This window comes from Zootoca vivipara, chromosome 6 (assembly GCF_965207765.1).
Source record: "Zootoca vivipara chromosome 6, rZooViv2.hap1.1, whole genome shotgun sequence".
NCBI classification, from domain to species: Eukaryota; Metazoa; Chordata; class Lepidosauria; order Squamata; family Lacertidae; genus Zootoca; species Zootoca vivipara.
Window position 1 is genome coordinate 91,876,740 of NC_142589.1, and position 19,016 is coordinate 91,895,755.

A 19,016-nucleotide genomic window follows, 5' to 3' on the forward strand; every position below is an offset into this window, starting at 1 on the left:
CTGACAAGGATAATGCTGGGAACCTCTTTATCAGAAGGTTATCACGGCGCTACTAAGAGCGGAGGAGGCAAGGTGCTCTCGCGCCACGTTTTCCCGTTGCTGTTAAAAACCCAACCGTTTGATAAAAGGGCAAGCGATTATTCTCCGTTCAAAAAAAGGCACAGGCATATTAACAAAACTCCAGGAAGTATGTAATCACAACAGGGGAAGGGAAAGAGGTTTTCTGTTTTTCATAAGGCAATGGCATTTGGACCTGTGACTTTGAGAACAGCAGCAGGGAAGAGAAGAGTTCAGGGATATATTTTTTTTAAAAAAATAGTTTTATAAGTTGTGCTTCTTTGTTCCTCACAGCTGTTTATTTAGGTGGTTTTGTATGTTTTGTGGCATTTTATGCATTGTGGTTTGCCGTTCCTTTTATTGATTATAGACTGGTGATTCTTTATTGTGGTCGAACTGTTTAATTGCTATTTGCCGGTATTTAATTTTACTGTTTACTACTAGATTCTGGTGGATTGTTGAATGTTGCTTTGCTTGACATAAGCTGTTTATTTTAAAGTTATTGTAATTTTTGTATTGGATCGGACTGTTACTATTGATGTTTGACGTTTTATTATGTTTTGTGTCTTCGAAGCCGCACAGAGTGGCTTGGGCAACCCAGCCAATTGGACAGGGTATAAATGAAATGTTGTTGTTGTTGTTGTTGTTGTTAGGCCTGATGATGTCAGAATATCTGGTATATAACACTGAGTAAAATTGCTAAAATGTACAAAACCAGTCCAAATCTGTGTTGGAAATGTAAAGAGAAGGAGGGTACTTTTTACCATATGTGGTGGACATGTACATTGGTAAAGGAAAGGCTTTCTGGGAAATGATATATAATGAACTAAAGAAAATGTTTAAAAATACATTTGTTAAAAAAAAACCAGAAAAACCTTTTTACTACCGGGTAGGTATAACAGGTGAAGAGTTACCAAGAGAAGACAAAAGACTTTTCATGTACGCAACGACGGCAGCGAGAATGCTACTAGCCCAGAGATGGAAGGAAGGAGAAGTACCAAAAAAAGAAGAATGGCAGACTAAACTGATGGAGTATGTGGAGATGGCGAAGTTGACAGGGAAGATCAGAAACCAGAAGATCAAGTTTTTTCAAAAGACTGGAGTAAAAATTGTAATTTATTTAAAAGACCACTGTAAACAGTTAACATCTTTGGCAGACATGTAATGACACTTGTAATGTGGAATTATTTATGGTAATTATGGTTATATAACAGAATGAGATGTATGGAAGTGAGAGCTGGACCATCAAGAAGGCTGATCGCCAAAGAATTGATGCTTTTGAATTATGGTGCTGGAGGAGACTCTTGAGAGTCCCATGGACTGCAAGAAGATCAAACCTCTCCATTCTGAAGGAAATCAGCCCTGAGTGCTCACTGGAAGGACAGATCCTGAAGCTGAGGCTCCAAGACTTTGGCCACCTCATGAGAAGAGAAGACTCCCTAGAAAAGACCCTGATGTTGGGAAAGATGGAGGGCACAAGGAGAAGGGGACGACAAAGGACGAGGTGGTTGGACAGTGTTCTCGAAGCTACCAACATGAGTCTAACCAAACTGCAGGAGGCAGTGGAAGACAGGAGTGCCTGGCGTGCTCTGGTCCAGGGGGTCACCAAGAGTCGGACACAACTAAACAACAACAACCTCCACTGCCGGGAGAAGGCATATCTCTGAATAGGCAAGGAGGGAGAGATGCTTTTTCCTGCAAGCTTCCCAAAGTGGCCAACCGCTAGACTGATCCAGTTGACACCGTGTTATCTTATGTTCCCATAATAAGCTAATGCAGCATGAAAAAGTACCCCATGGCAGGGCTGGGCCCAACTAAGCTCTACCCATTGAAATGAATGGACCCAGAGATCCCCATTAACTTCAGCAAGTCTGAATTAATGATGCGCTTTCCTTGAAGCGAATTCCCGACTGCCCATAGCAATGCTCCGGAAGCATCTCAGCTCAACACCTAAGAAAGAACGGCGGCAGGACAACTGCAACACTGCCTCAATTAATAAACCATGCAAAATTCATAAAAAACATTAAATCGATAAATCCTCCTAACATTTCAACAACAGGGAAGGGGGTCATATTTCACGGGGGTTGGGTGGTGGATAGAAGCTAAGGTTGTGGCGTGAAATGATTAAATCAAATCAAGGTTTGAGTCCAACATCTCTGCCCACAGAAGAGAGGTTGCCTGCCGCCTCTCTGCATGATCCGCTCGCTAGCTCTGCCTCCTGTCCTACTGCCTCCTTCTGTGGGTGGAGCAATTCTGCTGGGTCTGTGCTGGACCACCCGATCCCTCTCTACGTGGAGATCTAGTGGGATGACACAACTGCAGAGGGTGATGCCGGCCTCTGTATGATCCACTGCTCTGACCTAACCTCCTTTGGGGACCCTGGGAAAACCAGGGCGTTCCATCTTCTCTGGCAAGCAGAGGAAAAACAGAACTGCCTGCTCCCAGAGGAGACTCCCCGTTGTCTCTCTGTATGAGTTGCCGCTCCAAGCTTCGCTCCTTTCAAATAGGAAGTCAGGCCCATAACAATGACCGTTGCAACTCTGGGAGGAGCTTCGAGGATGGTTTTGACACCTCATTATGTCAACTGCTTGATCTACATTACTCTGCATGATTCCCCAGGAAGCCTAAAGCATGAGCATGAGGATGATGATGATGATGATTTTATTTGTACCCCGGTCATCTGATGGGGTTGCCCCAGCCACTCTAGGCAGCTCCCAACACATATAAAAACATAATCAAACATGAAAAACTTCCTGATACAGGGCTGCTTTCAGATGTCTTTGCAAAGTCAATGGTTTATTTCCTTGACATCTGACAGGAGGGCGTTCCACAGGATGGGTGCCACCACCGAGAAGGCCCTCTGCCTGGTTCCTTGTACGGTAGCTTCACTCACTTCTCGCAGGGAGGGAACTGCCAGAAGACCCTCGGAGCTGGACCTCAGTGTCCAGGCAGAACGATGGGGGTGGAGACGCTCCTTCAGGTATACTGGGACAAGGCCGTTTAGGGCTTTCACGGTCAGCACCAACACTTTGAATTGTGCTCAGAAACATACCGGGGTTAGTTTCAGTTTCCGAATCAACTTCAAAGGGGCCCCCCGGAGAGCGCATTGCAGCAGTCCAAGCGGGAGATAACCAGAGCCTGGACCGCTCTGGTGAGGCAGTTCGCAAGCAGGCAGGGTAACAGCCAGCGCAGAGCCTGGAGCTATAAGGGAGCTGTTGCTTCAGCACTGGAGCAACAAGGACTGAGAGCTCTTTCAGAAGCTGTTGCTGCAGCCCTGCCACAGGTGCTTCCAAGCACTTTCTCCCCCCCCCGTCCTCCGGAAAGCTTTGCATGCAACTAAGCACTGCATCATCATCTTCAGAGTTCCTGCCTGCCTCGCTGCTTCCTCCATCCCTGTGGCTTTCGGGGAGATGAGAGTCAGCCAGGAAACTCAAGCAGCCGGCGTGAGCTCCAGCTCAGCCGTCCTTTCTTAGCCTGCCCCTTTCCTTCCTGGCCAACCTCACAGGGTTGCTGTGCGAGGATAAAACTGGGGCAGGGCACACATTCGCCGTTCCTGAGTCCCTTAGGGGAAGGAAGGCTAGAAATATTAAGTAACAATAAACAAGAATTTAGACATACAGTCGTACCTTGGTTTTTGAACAGCTTAGTTTTGGCTCCCAAACGCCGCAAACCTGGAAGTGACTGTTCCCGTTTGCGAACTATTTTTGGAAGCCGGACATCCGATGGGGCTTCTACAGCTTCCGATTGGCTGCAGGAGCTTCCTGCAGCCAATAAGAAGCCGCGCTTTGGTTTCCGGACGTTTGGGAAATCGAACGGACTTCAGGGAAACGGATTCCGTTCGACTTCCAAGGTCATACAATTCAAAAGAATTGGCCTTCTATTATCTTGGCCTTTTCTATTATCTTGGCAGCTAAAGAAGCAGTTGCAACGAATTGGGAAACAGCTCAAAAGCTGGACGCTTGCCTAATATAGCTAAAACAGAAAATTACATATACGGTAATTTGACATTTTGGCAAGGACTAGAACCTCCATACAATTTTTATATGATTTGGCACTCCTTTATTATACATATGCAATAGAATTGTTGTTTTAAAAACAACCCTCATCACAAGCCTGGAAAATCCTGAACTATACTTGGCAATCAAATAACAGGAATATTCTTTCTTTATATTAAAGACAGCCCAACCGGATTGGGACCACCCAGCTGTCTGCTCTCACAGTGGCCAACCAGGGACCCCCAAAGAGAAACCCCCAAGCAACTTGTGGAGGCAGAGCACAGACATCAATAGCCTTGTGAAATTGCCTAATCCTCTTTCAAAGCCGCCACCCTGCTCTGCACTGCACTCTTTTACTCATCCTGGATCTCACAACATTCAGCTTCATTGGAGTTCCCCATGTTTTAGTGTTATGAAAGAGAAAAACTTTTCTCTATCTACTTTCTGTGGACACAGGTAGGTAGCCGTGTTGGTCTGGGTCGAAGTAAAATAAAAAAATTCCTTCAGTAGCACACGAAAGCTCATACCAAAATAAAAACTTAGTTGGTCTTTAAGGTGCTACTGAAGGAATTTTTTTATTTTACTTTCTGTGGGCCATGGATCATAGAATCATAGAATCATAGAGTTGGAAGAGACCACAAGGGCCATCCAGTCCAACCCCCTGCCAAGCAGGAAACACCACCAAAGCATTCTTGACATATGCCTGCCAAGCCTCTGCTTAAAGACCTCCAAAGAAGGAGACTCCACCACACTCCTTGGTAGCAAATTCCACTGCCGAACAGCTCTTACTGTCAGGAAGTTCTTCCTAATGTTTAGGTGGAATCTTCTTTCTTGTAGTTTGAATCCATTGCTCCGTGTCCGCTTCTCTGGAGCAGCAGAAAACAATCTTTCTCCCTCCTCCATATGACATCCTTTCATATATTTGAACATGGCTATCATATCACCCCTTAACCTTCTCTTCTCCAGGCTAAACATACCCAGCTCCCTAAGCCATTCCTCATAAGGCATCGTTTCCAGGCCTTTGACCATTTTCGTTGCCCTCTTCTGGACACGTTCAAGTTTATCATTTTGATAAACTTCTATCATGCTTCCCCTTTTATCTAAACTAAAAAAAAGTATAAAAATGCAGAAATTCTGACTTGAGTATGCTAGCTGTTTGCTGTAATGAACATTGATTGATTGATTGACTGACTGACTGACTGATTGATAAACCCTGGGAGTTTTGCTCACAGGGAGGGCTACAAATCAGGAGTGGTGAGGGGTGGAGCTTGGAAGAGGGTTTGGCATGGGGGGGAGACTGAAGGGCCACATCAGAAAGTTCTGAGGGGCCACATTCCTTTGCCTTCTGCTTTAGAGCCTCTAAGGCTCTGAAGAAATTATGTCCATCTTTACCTATACTGCCGACTCTTTAAATCAAATGCAAACCCCAGACTTTCCTCTTTAGGTCTTCCCTTAAAATTGACGCAGCAATCTGCAATAAGACATAAAACACCCACCTCTTTCCATTGGATTTACGGCTTCTAAGAAGCTACAACCTCTTATCCGGGCTGCTTCCTAATAAGTCAGTATTTTTAAATAATATTTAAACATTTTATCGGATGTCGGAGGCTGGCATTCCCTTCCCTCCCCCCCCCACTGTTGATGCGTGAATAATTATGGTGCTTCCTGAGACGGTGCAAGAAAGAGGCCAGCTCATTGGTCGGTTTCAATTTGCACAGAGACAGATGTGTGTATTTTATAAAAAAAATTAAGCCATCTGCATCTTAAGAGCAGATTCCATTACGTTGATCAGATTTCAAAAAGGGTTGGGCAGGGAGCCAGATATCAATGCTTCATGAATCCAGGGTAATAGTCATAATTCTTTGCAACCGTACAGAATTTTCCAACCCTCTCCCAGCGGCATGCAGACACAGTCCGGAAGAGTCTCACAACAGTCCTGTAAAGTAGGGCTACAAAATTTGGAGAATCCCCCCCAAGGGAGAAAGGCAGGACCTCTTGGAAACGGTGCTCTTGAGATGTCCAGCTACGGTTTGCAAGGTAAAGGGACCCCTGACCATTAGGTCCAGTCGCGGACGACTCTGGGGTTGCGGCGCTCATCTCGCTTTACTGGCCGAGGGAGCCGGCGTACAGCTTCCGGGTCATGTGGAAAGCATGACTAAGACGCTTCTGGCAAACCAAAGCAGCGCACGGAAATGCCGTTTACCTTCCTGCTGGAGTGGTACCTATTTATCTACTTGCACTTTGACGTGCTTTCGAACCGCTAGGTGGGCAGGAGCAGGGACCGAGCAACGGGAGCTCACCCCGTCGTGGGGATTCAAACCGCCAACCTTCTGATCGGCAAGCCCTAGGCTCTGTGGTTTAACCCAGTGTTTCCCAACCAGTGTGCCTCCAGATGTTTTGGGACTACAACTCCCATCATTCCTGACCACTGGTCTTGCTAGCTAGGGATGATGGGAGTTGTAGTCCCAAAACATCTGGAGGCACACTGGTTGGGAAACACAGGTTTAACCCACAGCGCCACCCCCAGTCCTGTGGTTTGCAAGAGCACCTGCCAAAACAGAGCGCTGGGGGAGGATTAGTAAAGTCACACACACAAATCCAAAACATAGGAGGTTGTCCACTACAAGACCCAAGGCCATCACTGTTTCTAATCCTTTAATTTTCATCTGTTGCTATAGCTCAGGCTTCCTCAACATCGGCCCTCCAGATGTTTTTGGCCTACAACTCCCATGATCCCTAGCTAGCAGGACCAGTGGTCAGGGATGATGGGAGTTGTAGTCTCAAAACATCTGGAGGGGTGAGGTTGAGGAAGCCTGCTATAGCTGTTCTCCCTGTTTTATATCCATCGTAAAATCAAAACCGAAAATCTCTACAAAAAAAAACCCCTAATGTTTATTGCGGCATCTGATCAAATCCTAAGTTTCCGATTCTAACTTTTGACAGACATGGATTTCAAAAACAGGGAGTTGCAAACTCCGGGACAGTTTCGAATGTGGCCCTCTGTACCTTCACCCGGCCCTTGTGACTCTCCCCTAGACCACGCCCCTCCCCTAGGCCATGCCTTCCTCACAACCTCCTTGAGCCTTTGCACCAGTCTTGGATGTTGCCCTTGAATACCAGGTAAAGGTATTTTCGGTATCTGTTGCTTCACCTGGCCCCATCCACCACTGCTGGCATGCGGCCCCCGGGACACTGCCCAGAAAGGGAGGCAGCCCTTGGGGGGGGGGGGAAGGCCACGGCAAGCGAGAGGCAGAGGTTGAGGACACACCCCATCCACACACGAGGATGTGAAGCAGCACCAGGGAGGGGTGTGACTTTGGGAGAGTTCTCGAGGGCCAGGTGCCAAAGTGTGGAGGGCCACATTCAGCTCCCAGGCCTGAGGTTCCCTGCCGGTGAACTAAGGCTTAAACCTGGAAGCTCTCTGCCTGGGCAAAGTCACGCTGTTTCAATCTCTTGCTGGCATCAATGTGCTCCCAGTGCCATGGTCGGTTTGTGTGTGTGTGTGTGTGTGTGTGTGTGTGTGTGTGTGTGTGGCACCACTTTGTGGAAGATAAGCAGGGCCAGGCCTGGTTAGGGCCTGGATGGGAGACTGGCCGCCTCCATTGAGCTCCGGGGCGGAAGAAAAGCGGAAGAGAAAACGAAGGGAATTAAATGAAATCAAACTAAACTTTCCCTGTGCATGCACAGAGTGCTTTTGCACCCAGTTTTTTGAGAATGAGCCACTGGTTCCCCTCACATCAGGAATCAGATGCAACAAAAGGGGACCTTTTAAAAGAATCACTAACAGTACCCTGCCGTACCTTGAAAGAAAACAATTCCACGGGAACCTGGGTGCTTTTTATCCCTACAACAGCCCTTCAAGGTAGGCCAGGCTGGGCAGCCCAAAATCGCCTAGCGAGTCATGTGATCGGGAAGAAGTGTGGCCCTGCCTCTCTCTCTCTCTCTCCCTTGTCTGTAGCACAGCCTCTAGTCTTGGGGGGTCTGGTCCAAAATCTCCGGCTGAAACCTGCTCTAACTGCTACACGGTACTGCCACGAGACTCGGAAAAGCACCCTCCTAAACTGAATTTCCGAGACCGGCACATACATTCTCGAACAGCTCCGTTCAACAGTGGCAGACAACATCGCCACCGGCTGCAGAACGCAGCAGCAACGCTCCACCCTCCCCCTCCCAAAATTCAAGGCACGCCAGATCCAGTTTATAAACACACCTGAGAAGGGAGGGAGGGGGCTGCGAGCAGTGAGGGAAGGTGGGGGAGGGGGGCCAAACACCGGAGATAAAGCTGGCAAATTGAGAGTTCAGCGCCCAGGCATTAGGAGGAAATCGGCGTCATAAATATATGTCTGGATTTTTGTTTGTTTGTTTGTTTTTGCAATCCTGTCCAAAAAAAAAAAAGGACACATGTAGTTGGCAGGGATTAGCGGTTTAAGAGCATGCAATGAAGGGGGGGGGGTGTTTGAGATGAGAGGGTGAATATCAGCATTCCTGCAATGCCTCTAGATGTAACCCCCCCCCCTGCAAAAAACACACAGAGCACTCCCCACCCAAATCTATCTGTCCCCTGGCCGTTTTTGCAAAAGGATGGGTTATATTATGATCCTACGCCCTCCCCCCCCCCACAACACACAACCTCAAGGATGGGAACCACGCAGGAAAAATATACCGGGGGGGGGGGGCGACGACGACAATGAACATCCTCGTTCAAGATGGATTCTCCCCTCCCCCCCAACCTGCTTATTCTATAAAGGGGCTGCTGCCTTTCCCAAATTGAGGGGATTGTCAAAGATCCAGAAAACTGGGGAGGGCGGGGGGGGGAGAGAGAGATTAGTTACACACTCATATCTATAGTGGTGCAGATACAGGAAGGGAAAAAATAGCAGCTCTTTTCTGCCACCCCCAAATACATGATCTCAGCCAGCATCTTCCCTCTGAATGTCTCAAGGTGCCCTTTCGAGCATCAGCATCCCGTTCTCTCCAAATTTGGGGGTGGGGTGGGGGCGCAGAAGGGTACCCGCTTTCCAAAAACCCAGGAGGGTGGGAGAAGGAAGACGCATAGGTCCCGGGGAGACGGGGTGGGGTGTGGGGAGAGAGAGAGAAATAACATTTTCTCTTAGTTCAAGCCTTTAAAAACACAAAAACAAAACGCACAGTTTTTTTGCTGCTGGCTAATTCGACTTGCGGCGGCCTCCCAGACCCGGTAAAGGTCCCCCCCCCCAAAAAAAAATCCACACACATTTCCTTCCTTGGGTGTTACTAAAGTGTCAATCCAGATTATTCCTCAAACAGCCCCCCCAGCCCCAGCCCCGAAATTTCTCCACACTCTAACTCTCCTTGCCGGTTCCCTGTTATCGGATGGAGAGCTGGACTTCCAAGGTCTCCCTCCTTCCTCATCCCCGCCAGCCGGTCCTTGGGAGGGGGGCACATTTGCCCGCCCAAGCCTTTGGTTGAAGAGGGGACACAGGGGGGTGTGCCCCCAAAGTCATCGCCCGATGGGCACCCCAACTTCCCATAACAGCAGGAGGAAGTCAGAGAAGTCGCTCTTTCCCTCTACTTGCATAGCTGCCCTAACATATCTCCCCCCCAACCCAACAAAATAACGAGGATAATAAATAATAACACTAATAATAACAACCCACCTATCTGGCGGGGATTAACGCGCACAGGTTATTGATACAGGGCTGTCCCCATAGCGTCCCCCCACTTGAAGTTGCTGTAACAAAAGGGGAGATAGCAAGCAAAACCTACACACAAAAACCTAGATATTGCCCCCCCCACCTCATCTTAACACTTCAAAACTATTAAGAAAGGGGTGAGAGATCTTTTCCCCACACGCATACACTTACAGGGACCAGACACCTGAAGTTGATTTGGGGGCGGGGGGGCACTCGCTGTTTCTCTAGGCCTAGCCTACCTCGCAGGGTTGTTGCAGGGATTAAAATAGCGGGGAGACGCATGCACACGTCACCTCAAGATTTTTAGCAGGGGGGGGGATATAGAATAAATAAATTAAATCAGGGTCGTGTTACTGGAGCTGTCTCCAATATCAGGCCCAACTCAGAGCAGACCGGTTGAAATTAGTGGCCCGCTAATTTCAGCCGGTGTGCTCTGAGCAAATCTCTGTTGGCAACAACACTCTTTGCCTATTTAACCCAATTAAGACTTGGCAGCGGGTTTCTGGCGTCAGAGGCCCTCGAAAAAGCTCCTGAGCAGTGGAACGGACTCCCTCGGGAGGTGGCGGACTCTCCTGCCTTGGAGGTGTCAAAGCAGAAGCTGCGTGCCCACCCGTCAGGGACGATCTAGTTGAGATTCCAGAGGGGGTTGGGCTAGATGACCCTCCGGGGTCCCCCTTCCAGCTTTACAACCGATCGCCTGCTTGGAAGGGCTTTGGCATGCCGCGAGCCACCTCTCGATTTAGCAGGTGGGACCCTTGCTTCTTCCCAAGCCAGCAGAAAACGACTCATTTTGAAGGACATTGAAGGAGTCTGTGCAGTTCAGGCCGCCAAGTGCCCCCCCCCAGCCTCGTGGCTAGCTGCTTCCCCTCCCCTCTCCACACCCCCTCCAACCTGCCATTTTAGGGCCTCCCTAAATAGTTGCCCAAACGCCGGAGCGCTTCAAACTGACCCTCCACAAATCCCAGAGGTGGAATCGGACATTGGGTCGGTGGGCAAGTTGATTTTCCTCTTTTAATGGTTTAATGTAACAGGTAGGTAAAGGTAAAGGTCAAGGGACCCCTGACCATTAGGTCCAGTCGTGACCGACTCTGGGGTTGCACGCTCATCTCGCATTATTGGCCGAGGGAGCCGGTGTATAGCATCCAGGTCATGTGGCCAGCATGACAAAGCCGCTTCTGGCAAACCAGAGCAGCACATGGAAACGCCGTTTACCTTCCCGCTATAGCGGTTCCTATTTATCTACTAGCATTTTGATGTGCTTTCGAACTGCTAGGTTGGCAGGAACTGGGACCAAGCAACGGGAGCTCACCCCGTCACAGGGATTCGAACCGCCGACCTTCTGATCAGCAAGCCCTAGGCTCAGTGGTTTAACCACAGCGCCACCTGGGTCCCTAGCAGCACCTTAAAGACCAAGTTTTTTTTATTTTGGTATGAGCTTTCGTGTGCATGCACACTTCTTCAGATACCTCATGGTTTAATGGCTTAAGAAAGTGAACCAGCTACCTTGGGGTGGGGGTGGGCATAACCAGACACAGCTCCCAGGCTCTGTTACCGCAGGATGAGTTTTCTGACTCTGGAAAGGTGATTGCCGACTCCACCCACCTCCTACCTCAGAGGACCCCTACCTTACTACTCTAGAGGCCAGCCTCCCACAGAGAGGCTTAAGAGGTGACCCCACACCTGCCAAAGCCGCCACCCCACCCCACCCCACCCCGCAGCCGAGCCTCTTGGAGTTAAATCAAGATTTTTGCAAAGTCATTTTCATTGCAAATCCCACGTCCTGCACAGAACGTAGCTCTGTGGAGCTGAACTCAATCAGGTAAAGGTGTTATAGGGTTTCAATCTTTAACATCTCACTAATCTTTCCACACACACCACCTTTGAAGTGTGTGTGTGCGGGGGGAAACGACCCTCCAAGGTTATCCGAAGTCACTAGGCAGTGAGGATACTGACAAGCTGGAACGTGTCCAGAAGAGGGCAACCAAAATGGTCAAAGGCCTGGAAACGATGCCTTATGAGGAACAGCTTAGGGAGCTGGGTATGTTTAGCCTGGGGAAGAGAAGGTTAAGGGGTGATATGATAGCCATGTTCAAATATATAAAAAGGATGTCAGGTAGAGCAGTGTTTCTCAACCAGTGTGCCTCCAGATGTTTTGGGACTACAACTCCCATCATCCCTAGCTAGCAAGACCAGTGGTCAGGAATGATGGGAGTTGTAGTCCCAAAACATCTGGAGGCACACTGGTTGAGAAACACTGAGGTAGAGGAGGGAGAAAGGTTGTTTTCTGTTGCTCCAGAGAAGCGGACACGTAGCAATGGATTCAAACTACAAGAAAGAAGATTCCACCTAAACATTAGGAAGAACTTCCTGACAGTAAGAGCTGTTCGGCAGTGGAATTTGCTGCCAAGGAGTGTGGTGGAGTCTCCTTCTTTGGAGGTCTTTAAGCAGAGGCTTGACAGGCATATGTCAAGAATGCTTTGATGGTGTTTCCTGGACTGGATGGCCCTTGTGGTCTCTTCCAACTCTATGATTCTATGATCCTGACCCCCACAGAAAGGCACCTTGCACTGCCCTTGAACCCTAAACAATGTCCCCTCCCCTCAAACCACTAGATGGTTTAAGAATCTAGAATCATCAAGTGGGGAGGGAACCCCAAGGCCCATCTAGTCTAGCCTCATCTATGAATACAGATATGGGGAACCTCTGCCCACCCCCCACCCCAAGATGTTGCTGAACTACAACTCACATCATTGCTGAGCGCTCATGGGAGTTGTAGCTCAGCGACTCCCAGAGGGCCAAAGGCTCTCCCCCCCCCAACACACACAGACCACAAGCAGTGGCCAAATCATACTGGGTTCCATCTAGCTGAATTATTAACTTTGCAGGGGAGCAATCCTAAAACAGACTTGCCCACGCAGGGTAGGGGAGAGGGGGTTGCTCTCAAGTCAATGCGCATTGGATCCCGTAGGCCGAACCCCCCCCCCAAAAAAACCACTGCCTTGAACTGGCAACTCTGTCTCCCCGCCCCCCGATAAAGCAGAATCGCTAGAGAGAGAGGAGAATGTTCGATCCTGAGCCCATTGCTCTGCACCTCCAAAAAGATTGAGGGAAATCGCTGTCATGGCCGGCCTATGGCACCGACCCTTCTGAGCCTTACCCTTCTATGCTACCCCTCCAGGGTAGTAAACCTCACCCTGCAAGCTCTACCCCCCCCCCCGACTCCCGTTCCCTGCTTTAAATCACCCACAGGGGGTGTGTGACTGGCAGTACACAGCATTCTCCACCACTTAGGAGAATTTCCCCCTTGCCATCTTTTCCACCGCTCACCCCCCCCTCCCCAGAGGTAGTTACCCCAGATTACTGCCACCAAGATAGCTGCCCTCAAATAACCACCCTTCCTTTTTTGCTGCCTCCGAGGGAGCACCCCACCCCCCCCCCAAAAGATTATCCACCCAATTTAACTGCCTAAATTTTGACTCGCCGGAAATCCCCTTGCACCGTTCGATCGGCACACAGCCCTGACCCATCTCTAAGCCCGAGGTAGTTACCCCGGGGTTACCATGTCTTCCTTGGGCTTTTGATTTCCCCCAAATCACAATAGGATCTCCCGGCAGGAAAGGTGATCTTCTGTCCCCGGATTTCTACCTCTCTTCTCTCCCACCCCCAGGAGACCTTGCCCAGGTGGGATCCAGCCCAGATTTCTCTACAACGCCTTGGCCACGCTTGAAAAATGCCTGTGGGGGCCTAACTGCTTAGTGCATATCCCCCTCTGTCCCTAACTGGTTACTTTGGGTTAGGTACCCCGAGTTGCTCCTCCCTCAATCGGGGGGGGGGGGATGGGGACTGGAAAAAACCCCTTGCTAGGCCTGAATTTGCTGTGTGACAGATATATTCAAGTACATATAGGGTTTTCTGTCCCTAGACAAAGTAGTTACCCCTGTATTCTTTCCTCCCTTGCCGGGGGGGGGGGGAGAATCCCTGACCTTGCCTAAAATTGCTTTAAGGCTCACTGACAATACAAACTAGAGGTAACTACCTTGAGATCTCAACCTCCCAAGTTTGGGGGGGGGGAAGCATCCTTGGCCTTACCTGGAATCGCTACCCGGTATCAAACGCTTACCCCAAAGGTACGGCCCCTGTCTCCTCCCCACCCCAGACCCCTACCTGAAATCACTGTAGACAGTTACCCCCCTAAGTTAGTCCCTCCCCCAAGTTTAGTTACCCTAGGTCTCCCCGGCCACATACCCAAAACAGCTGCCGGCAGTTAACTGCCCGATACCACAATATGTGTTACCCCCCAAACCGCCTCTTTCCCCAAATCACTGAAGGTAGCCACCCCCAAGGTGAGTTAGCCAAATGGCCTGAAATTCACTGCAGTTTATTACCACCTGCCCTCCCAAGGAGATTCCCCCCCCCAATATTCCCCCCACTAGCCCCATATCTCTGTAGGTAGTTCCCCTTGAGATGAGTTACCCCAGAGGTGAGTGAGTTACCCCAATCCCCCCCACTTGCCTGAAATCACTGCAGGTAGTTATCCCCAAGGAAAGGTAACCCAGACCCCCGTTCCCTGTTTCTCCGAATCGCAGGTGAGTCACCCCAGGTGTTAGTTACCCCCGATCTCTCCCCCGCCCCCCGCCCCGCGCGCTTGTCTGAAATCCCTGCCGGTTGCTTCCCCCTCCTCTCAAGGACAGTTACCCTCGGCTGCTCCGCCTCTCTGCAGGTAGTTCCCACCCCCGAGGTGAATTCCCCCAGGTGAGTTCCCCACACAGGTGAGTCCCCCCCGGGCCCCGGTGGGCGGGTGGGGGCAGCAGGGGTCAAGGGAAGAAGGCCCACTCGCCTGAAATCGCTGTAGGGGTGGATAATCCAGGCTCCGGCGGACTTGACCCGCTCCTGCTCCCGCTCGACGGCCTTCTGCGAGCCGAACATCCGCAGCGAGAACTTGTTGACGCCCGGCTGGAGCATGGCGCTGAACTGGCGCTGCATGAAGCTGGCCTGGCTGCCGCCGGGATCGCCCTCCGACGGGGGTCCCGCCGCGGACGCCCCTTCCTCGGCCGCCTTCGGAGAGCCGTCGCCGTCGCCGCACGAGAAGGAGACCTTGGGCTGGGAAGAGGGCGCCGCCGGGTCGGGGCGGTCGGGGGCCCCTCCGCCGCCGCCGCCGTCCTCGCCGCCCCCCCGGCGGCACTCTCCGTTGGGGGAGCCCCCCTTGCCGGCGCGGCTGCCCATGCCTCCTCCGCGCGGGGACAGCAGCCGCCCCTTCGAGGCCGGCGACGCCGCCGGGGAGGACGCGGCCGGAGACGCGGCAGGAGAGGGGCACCCCGAGGCTGCTGCTGCTGCCGCTGCAGTGGGCGCCCCGCTACCGCCGCCGCCGCCGCCCGTCCGCATGCTGGACTCGCCGCGCAAGCGAGCACCACCAGCCCCTCTCGGCTGCAGCAGAGCAGCGGCGGCGGCGGCGGCGGCGAAGACCGAGGAGGAGCGGCAGAGGCAGCGACGGGGCGGAGGAGGGGGAGGAGCCCCGAGGCCCGGGGGAGGGGCTGGCAGGGGAGGGAGGGAGGGGAGGAAGAGGAAGGGGGAAGAGGAAGGGGAAGGTCAAACAGAGAGAGGGGCGACAAGGGCAAAGGATGGAGAGGGAGGGGAGGGAGGGGAAGGTCAAGAGAGAGGGGGAGGAGGAGGAAGAGGAAGGTCAGACAGAGAGGGGGGAGAGAAGGGCAAAGGATGGAGAGGATGGAGAGGGAGGGAAGGTCAAGAAGGAGGGGGAGGAAGAGGAAGGTCAGACAGAGAGAGAGGGAGAGAAGGGCAAAGGATGGGGAGGGAGGGGAAGGTCAAGAGAGAGGGGGAGGGAGGTCAGACAGAGAGGGGGGAGAGAAGGGCAAAGGATGGAGAGGATGGAGAGGGAGGGAAGGTCAAGAGGGAGGGGGACAAGGGCAAAGGAGGGGGGAGAGAAGGAGGGGTAGGGTCAAGAGAGAGGAAGGGGAGGGAGGGGAAGGTCAAGAGAGAGGGGGAGGGAGGAAGAGGAAGGTCAGTCAGAAAGAGGGGGGACAAGGGCAAAGGATGGGGAGGGAGAGGAAGGTCAAGAGGGAGGAAGAGGAAGGTCAGACAGAGAGGGGGGAGAGAAGGGCAAAGGATGGAGAGGATGGAGAGGGAGGGAAGGTCAAGAGAGAGGGGGGACAAGGGCAAAGGATGGGGGAGAGAGAAGAAGGGGTAGGGTCAAGAGAGAGGAAGGGGAGGGAGGTCAAACAGAGAGGGGGAAACAAGGAGAGGGTAATGGTAGGAATGATGGGGAGGAAGGTCAAGAGAGGAGGAGGGAGGAAGAAAGGGAGGGAGGTTCAGAGAGAAGGCAAAGGGGAGAAGGGAGATGGGGAAGAAGGTCAAAGGAAGGAAGGAAGGAAGGAAGGAAGGAAGGAAGGAAGGAAGGAAGGAAGGAAGGAAGGAAGGAAGGAAGGAAGGAAGGAAGGAAGGAAGGAAGGAAGGAAGGAAGGAAGGAAGGAAGGTCAAAGAGGAAGAGCCATGGCTAAGGGGGAGAAGGAAAAGAACTGGGGAAGAAGGTCAGGGGAGAGGGAGGGGAAGGAGAGAGCAAGGAGTAACAGGAGGGAAGGAAAGAGGGAGGGAAGAAGGTCAAGCAGAAGGAAGGAGAGAAAGGAAGAATAAATGGGAAGAAAGGAGAAGGCCAGGGGAGGTGGGAATGAAGGTCAAAAGTGCAAGGGGTGGGTGGGAAAATGGTGCTTTAAAAGAAATGGTGCCTCTACTTTCCATTATGGCAACCCGTAACCCAGGTTTAAGGTGCCAGTTGGGGCAACTGTTCGGCCGCTATGAGAACAGGGTGCTAGACTAAGATGGACATTCGGCCTCATGGAGCTGCAGGCCTCTTCTGATATTCTTTGAGGATTATGGAGGAGCCTTCTGCCAAAACGCTTGGGCTGCCTGTTGTGGGATAAGACTGCGGCCGGATGCAACCCAGAATTTCCATGCTGACCCACCCGCCTCCCCAGGGCCACATTTTGCCGCCGGAGAGGCTTCTAATTTAGGCTGCCCATCCTCAAGAAAGAGGGCAAAATAGTATTAGTGTCACAGCCCATAATACTCAGGTCCCGGGATACAGAGCAGCCTAATTTCATATGCAAATGCATGAAGGCTTTTTTTAAAAAAAATAATTAAAAATTAAGGGGAAGCAGTGGCTGGGAGGGAATCAGGGAATCAGTTGTGTATATTTCACTTTAGACGCAAAGAGCATTTTGACCCTGCATTGGCCCTTAAAGCAGGCTATTATCGGGCTTGGACCCCCATTTTCCAGACAGCATAACTGAGGGGAAGTGGCTTGTGAATCTGTGCCAGAGGGGCAATGTTGACTTTTCTCCCCAGTTTACATTCTTGACCAAGCGGGAGTTTGCGTTCTGAAATCGGGGAGGTGTAGTGGTTAGATCCACCTTCCCCGACTGAACCATGTCCGGATGTTTCGAGTTCAAACTGGGGATGGTGGCAGCTGCTGTCCGAAAACATCTGGAGTGAAGCACTAGGCTAGCTGCTCACATCCTCTCAGCCTGACCTACCTTGCAGGGTTATTGTGGTGCTTAAATGATGTGGCGGGGTGGCCACAACCATGCCATTCTCTTCAAGTGTGCGGAAGGGAGAAAAATAATAATGTAGAACTTCATGCAGTGCATTTGCTAAACTACAGAACTCACTGCTGCAGGAGGCAAGGACAGCTACTAAGCTAGATGGCTTGGATTATCGAATTTTGGGGGTGTTAGGGGAGGGGTGGCACCTCTGGCAAAGGACACGTTGTGGGGGTAGTTTGAACACCTTTGGTCCCCACCTTGCAGTCAGCTCTCACCTGGGGCTCCTAGAGGCTGTCAGGATTAACACTGGCCACAATCCCGGGAAACGGCTTTGACTGGCCAGCTAAACCAGGTGAGGGCAGCCGATGGGTCTCAAACCCTCGGGGAGTTAGGGATGTAAACACAGGCTCTGGTGGGTTGAGCAGACAAGACGAAGTGTGGGTCCAATGACCCATGACGTAGAGAGGGAAGGGTGGGGCAAATGGGGCTCATCCACCTGGGAAGAAAGCTCATATAGAAGGAAGACTCGAACCCTAAACCACCGCTGCCTTGAGGGATATTTTTGGGAGAAGAAAAGGCTCAGGAGTATAAACCCTACACAGTCTCCTTCCAGCAACTCCTGCAGCCCAGCTGGTGCCAAACGTCTCGCTCTGCTTTCCTTCGGACCCCCATCTTTGAGGCCGAAAGGGGGGGTCCTGTCGTCTGGGCAGCCCAGGACCTCCAGACGCGCTGCCCAGCATTGTGCCCCGGGGAGGTCGCTTGGGTGCAGCTAATGCAGAGGTTTGACTTCACCCCTGGAGGCACACTCCATTGTCTCTCGAGGCAGACATATGCCGACTGCCAATGTACAAATTCACGGGCCGCTGGTGGCCACGATGGCATTGCTCTGCCTCCACAGCAGCGGTGCTTCCGGGAACCACAGAAGGAGAATGTGCCCTTGTGCTTGAATCCTGCTTGCGGGCTGGCCACTTTAAGAACAGGACGTTGGACCAGATGGGCCATTGGCCTGATCCAGGAGGGCTCGTCTTCTGTCTTTGCTCCTGCCTCAGAACGACTTTCACCATTCCCTCCTCTTTTCTCCTCACTTTTCTGCTGGGTGGGATTATTTCAAAACACGACGCATCATTCTGCAAAGCATCCGAGAGCTGCACCTATTTGGCCTTCCCTGCACGTCCTTCTGTCTGCATTTTTACTGGGGCTGTCTGGCCCCTGGGAGCGGCTGTTTGGCTAAGTCCTGTATGGCAATGAGCCGACAGGCGCAGGCAAGGCAGCGCTGACATTTTGGAAGGTGTGTTTGTGTGTGTGTGAGAGAGAGGGGGGGGGGGAGAGAGAGAGAGCAACCGGCAGACAGGCAGGCAGACAGTTATCTGCTCCCACTCTCAATGCCAGCAAGGGAACTGTGTGTGTGTGTGCGTTTGTGCCCATGCGTAAAAACTGCTTCCATGCCTAAACACAGGAGTTTTTGCATGCCTTCTGACTAGGAAAGGGGGGGGGACACAAGTGTTGACTCAGTATGGGTGTCACAAGATACAGTGAGTGACTGGATGGCTTTAAAACAGGATTAGACCAATTCATGGAGGATGAGTCTGTCCTGGCCCTACTCAGAAAACATCAGGGATTGAATATAGATGTTCTGTCCTTGAGCTGAGGTCCTTCTCCTGAATTTCAAGTAAGATTCCAGTCCTCATTGGGGTTTTTTTTTTTTTTTGAAAAAAATTAAGTGGCTTTTGTTGTTGTTT

At 51.4% G+C, this 19,016-nt stretch overlaps 1 protein-coding gene across 1 annotated transcript in view; it reads right to left on the reverse strand.

The window, feature by feature from the left end:
- Nucleotides 1-17,320, reverse strand: part of HCN2 (hyperpolarization activated cyclic nucleotide gated potassium and sodium channel 2) — a 59,099-nt gene extending 41,779 nt beyond the window's left edge. Inside the window, exons 1-2 of the mRNA XM_060275228.2 lie at nt 17,269-17,320; nt 14,562-15,255 (exon numbers count right to left, since the gene is read on the reverse strand). Coding sequence (XP_060131211.2) covers nt 14,562-15,255; nt 17,269-17,320 — 746 coding nt within the window. The remainder of the gene's footprint in view (nt 1-14,561; nt 15,256-17,268) is intronic.
- Nucleotides 17,321-19,016: the final 1,696 nt, after the last annotated feature.